General features: G+C 53.4%; 1 protein-coding gene across 1 annotated transcript; it reads left to right on the top strand.

The window, feature by feature from the left end:
- Positions 1–1,376: 1,376 nt before the first annotated feature.
- On the top strand, positions 1,377–3,670 carry METTL7A (methyltransferase like 7A). Its single transcript, XM_027699071.1, has 2 exons — positions 1,377–2,128; positions 2,915–3,670. Exons 1-2 carry the CDS (start codon positions 1,619–1,621, stop codon positions 3,149–3,151), a joined length of 747 nt encoding a protein of 248 aa, XP_027554872.1. The 5' UTR covers positions 1,377–1,618; the 3' UTR covers positions 3,152–3,670.
- Positions 3,671–4,250: the final 580 nt, after the last annotated feature.

The raw sequence follows: 4,250 nt of genomic DNA, 5'->3' as shown, positions 1-4,250 counted from the left end.
GACACCAGGCCTTCATCAGCATCTTCATCTTCTTCATCGGCACCAGGCCTTCGTCAGCGTCTTCATCATCTTCATCGGCACCGGCACCGGGCCTTCATCAGCATCTTCATCTTCATCGGCACCGGGCCTGGTCCTGCAGCAGCATCTTCATCTTCATCGGCACCAGGCATTCATCAGCATCTTCATAGGCACCATCACTGGGCCTGGTCCTTCATCATCATCATCTTCATCTTCATCAGCATCATCACCGGGCCCGGTCCTTCAGCATCATCATCTTCATCAGCATTGTTACCAGGCCTGGTCCTTCAGCAGTATCATCATCATCATCATCTTCATCAGCATCATCACCTTGACCACTTTAACCTTTTCCATGACTCCCTGCAGCACGGCAGCAAGGAATTACAACCTGATGTAAAACCAGATTATATAAAATAATCCATTACTGCCTCTATTTGTGCTTCACACACACAACCCAGAGTCATTAACTCCATGATCTTGGAGGTCTTTTCCCACCTAAACGATTCTGTGATTCCCGTTGTTCAATCTGTTTGTAGTCGCCACGAGGTGGAGGCATGAAGACACAAACAGAGCTCGTTAATGAAGCACCTAATTACTCCGGGGTTTAATTTGCTTCACTGCCACCAGAGGGAGGAGGGGACGCACCGGAGGCACTCCCAGGAAAACAAAACTCCAACGCAATTCCCAGCAGAACGGCCTAAGGTTGTTAGGGAGTGCTCATCCCGAGAGTTTTAGGGAGTGCTCATCCCGAGAGTTTTAGGGAGTCCTCCTGTCACCTGGAGCAGAGCAGTCCCCTGTTCGTGGCTCATCCACACTGCCATCAAATCCTTTGGAAAGCTCTGGCGACCCCAAAGTTAACAAAGCTTTCTGGAGCAGCCCGTGTTGACTTTAAGTCAATAAACCCCAAACCCCACATGCCGCACGCAGCAACTACTGAATTAATAAACTGTGTTATCTCTGCCCATCGCTCCGGAAAATCACCCCGAACAGCAGCTCCCAGAGCCCGCTCCCACATACCAAAGGATTTAAGGTGTCCTCGAACTGCAAAGGCTGAAAACTCTTTTCAGTGGAGATTCAGTGCAGTTCAGAGAGAGGACGGAGCTGCTGAGCTCACCCGGCTGCTCGCACCGGGTGGAAAATCAACTCCCAGACAAGTGTGTTTGAACTGAGACTTTAATCAACCCCCTAATGAAATTCCAACAGAGCTCCAGAGCCGGGCTGAGCTCCCTTCAGCTCCCCGAGGGCAGCACAGGCGGCTTTAAGAGACGTGACCGTGCTGGAACTGCCGAGCGCCAAGAGAGGGCACTCGGAGACACTTTGCCAGGGGTTACACACACAGTTGTGCTGCCCAGTTTGTCCCGGTTTGGGAACAAACTGGCAGCTCCTCCCCTGCCAGTTGGGACACTCTGGTCACCGCTTGCCTGTGACAGGACTTGGAAATCAGCTGGAGAAAAGAGTCCAACCAGGACAGTCCAAGGAGCTGAACGTACTTGGAGAGGAGCACAGGGAGTACCCGAAGGCAGCTCTGTCTGAGCTCCCAGGGCTCTAACACAGAGGAGAAGTTGTTCTGCCCCGTGCAGATCCTCTGCCCACGCTGGGAATGGCAGAGGCCGGTGCCAGCGTCCTCCTCCTCCGCGCCTGCCTGGTGCTGCTCGCCTTCCCCATCTACCTGCTCTCCTTCCTGGGCGTGTGGGAGCCCTTCTGCAGGAAGGTGTTTTTTCCTTTCGTCTTGGACAAGATCGCTGCAGTTCACGACAAGAAATCCAAGAAGCACAAACAGGAGCTGTTCCGGAACCTCCAGGACTTCCGGAGCCCCTCGGGGGAGCTGAGGCTGCTGGAGATCGGCACCGGCAGCGGCTCCAACTTCCAGTTCTACCCCTCGGGCTGCAAGGTCACCTGCACCGACGTCAACCCCAACTTCCAGGAGAGCCTCACCAAGAACATGAAGAAGAACCAGCACCTCCACTACGAGAGCTTCCTGGTGGCTGCAGGGGAAGACCTGCACCAGGTGCCCAGCGGCTCCGTGGACGTCGTGGTCTGTACCCTGGTGCTGTGCTCGGTTCAGAGCGTGAGCAGCACCCTGAGGGAAGTGCTGCGGGTGCTCCGGCCGGTGAGTACCTGCATTAAACCTTTTACTGCCTTTATCATCCGCTCCAGAGGCACCTTGCCACGAGGAAAGGGGAAAAAATGTATAAAAAATTGGTTTTGAGCTTAAAAACCAGACAGGGGTTGGTTCCTGCAACCATTCTGCACATGGGACTGGTCAGACTGGTTTAGTCTTAAGAGTAAAATCCTAAAAGCAACACTCTGCTGACTAAAATTGCTTCACAGTTCACATCATTTAAAGCAGAATGTGGTGCTGTCCCTTCCCACTCACATGACTTTCCTTGGGTGGGAAGTTCTGATCAAGGCTGAAAGTCTGGATTTTCAGTGAAGTGCTTCGGCCTCTCTGAAGTGGGGCTGCTCCACCTGTATGACCAGACCAGTGTAATTAAACACCTTCTCCCCTGGAGTTGCTAATGAGCTGCAGACTAAAACCACCCTCACGGGGAGGAATTTCTTCCCAATATCCCATCTAAAATCTGTTCTCTGTCAGTTTGAAAGGCAATCCTCTGGGTTGTCAAAAGCCAATGGGTTGGAGCAGCATTTACACATTTCTCTTTGGAAAAAAAGTCATGTTAGCAACTAACTGAAACAAAGCCATAACAAGTTATTGCTGGAATAAAAGAGGGATCAAATAAGTCAATTCTTTGTGCTTTTTGAGTTTCTGCAAGTTTCCTGCTTTCAATAATTCCAACTGATACAGGGAGGAGAAGAGGGAAAAGGGAAGGGATAAGACAGTGGGAGCTGTTTAGCATGACCCCCACACTCACTGTAAGAGACTCTGTGTTCCCAGGGAGGAGCTTTCTATTTCTTGGAGCACGTGGCCGCCGAGCATTCCAGCTGGAAGTATTTTTGGCAGCAGGTCTGCTTCCCAACTTGGAAACTCGTCTTTGCTGGATGCTGCCTCACGAGAGAGCTCTGGAAGAATCTGGAAGAGGCCAAGTTCTCGGAGCTGAAGGTACAACACATAAGTCTTGCGCTGCCCTGGACGCCCATCGAGCCGCACATCGTGGGGTACGGGGTGAAGTAACCCCCGTCCTGCCCGGCTGCTCCCTGTGCCCCCGAAATTCCTCATCGTGACCAGCACACCCAGCACGGCACAGGCTCCTCAGCACGTCCCTCTCTCGGTGAAGGACTTAAATCAGAAACTGAATTAAGTGTTAATTGAGAAGAGAGGGTCTGTTTTCTGAGCATCTCCGAATCACAGAATTGGTCGGGTTGGAAAAGCCCTTTTGGATCAGAGTCCGACAGTTAACCCAGCACCAGCACTGTGGTCACCACTAACCCACATCCCCAAGTGCCACATCCACACGTTTTTTGAACATTTCCAGGGATGGTGGCTCCACCACTGCCCTGGGCAGCCTGTTCCAGTGCCTGACAGCCCTTTCCGTGAAGAAATTTTTTCTAATCTCTAATCAAACCTCCCCTGGTGGAACTCGAGGCCGTTTCCCTCGTGAAGCCCTGGCACTGCTGACCCAGCCACGGAGGATCCCAGGAGAACATAAACCAGCCCAGCAGACAGGAAAATAAATGTATTAATGGAAGGGAACTGCTGCCTGTGCCTGGTTAACTCTGGGATGGGATTCCTTCAGGTGTTCCCCACCTGGGATGTGGCCGGGGCTCCATCGGACCCCCTGTCCCCTCCCCACGATCCCTCACGGCTGTTCCTGTTCCCCCTGATGGAACCCGTGTAAACCCCAAATCCCAACCCTTCACCCAGGGGAGGGTGAGACCCCCCAAACCTTTACTCAAGTGAAAGTGAGACCCCTGAACCTTCGCTCAGCTGAGGGTGAGAACCCTAAACCTTCGCCCAAGTGAGAGTGAGGCCCCTGAACCTTCGTCCAGGAGAGGATGAGCCCCCTAAACCCTTGCCTAGGTGAGAGTGAGACCTCTGACCCTTTGCCCAGGCGAGAAGGACATCCCCTAAAACTTTGTCCAGGTGAGGGTGAGACCCCTGAAACTTTGCCCGGGTGAGGGTGAGACCCCAAATCCTTTGCCCAGGTGAGGGTGAGTCCCCCGAACGGCATCTTCTGCGAGGGCTCCCTGAGGGCAGGACCGGTCGGTCCCTGAGGGAGGGCTGGTCCCAGAGGGAGGGCCGGTCCCTGAGGGAGGGCCGGTCCCTGAGGGCA

This window comes from Neopelma chrysocephalum, unplaced genomic scaffold, assembly GCF_003984885.1.
Source record: "Neopelma chrysocephalum unplaced genomic scaffold, ASM398488v2 Primary Assembly neopelma1_136, whole genome shotgun sequence".
Lineage (NCBI taxonomy): Eukaryota > Metazoa > Chordata > Aves > Passeriformes > Pipridae > Neopelma > Neopelma chrysocephalum.
Note: the sequence above shows the minus strand (reverse complement) of the source record. Positions and strands in the feature narration are given on the sequence as shown.

What these genes read in the sequence shown, in the direction of transcription:
- METTL7A (XM_027699071.1), top strand. Translation starts at nt 1,619, where the DNA reads ATGGCAGAGGCCGGTGCCAGCGTCCTCCTCCTCCGCGCCTGCCTGGTG. An exon ending in TGCTGCGGGTGCTCCGGCCG is followed by an intron (nt 2,129 to 2,914) that starts GTGAGTACCTGC and finishes CTGTGTTCCCAG; the next exon opens with GGAGGAGCTTTCTATTTCTT.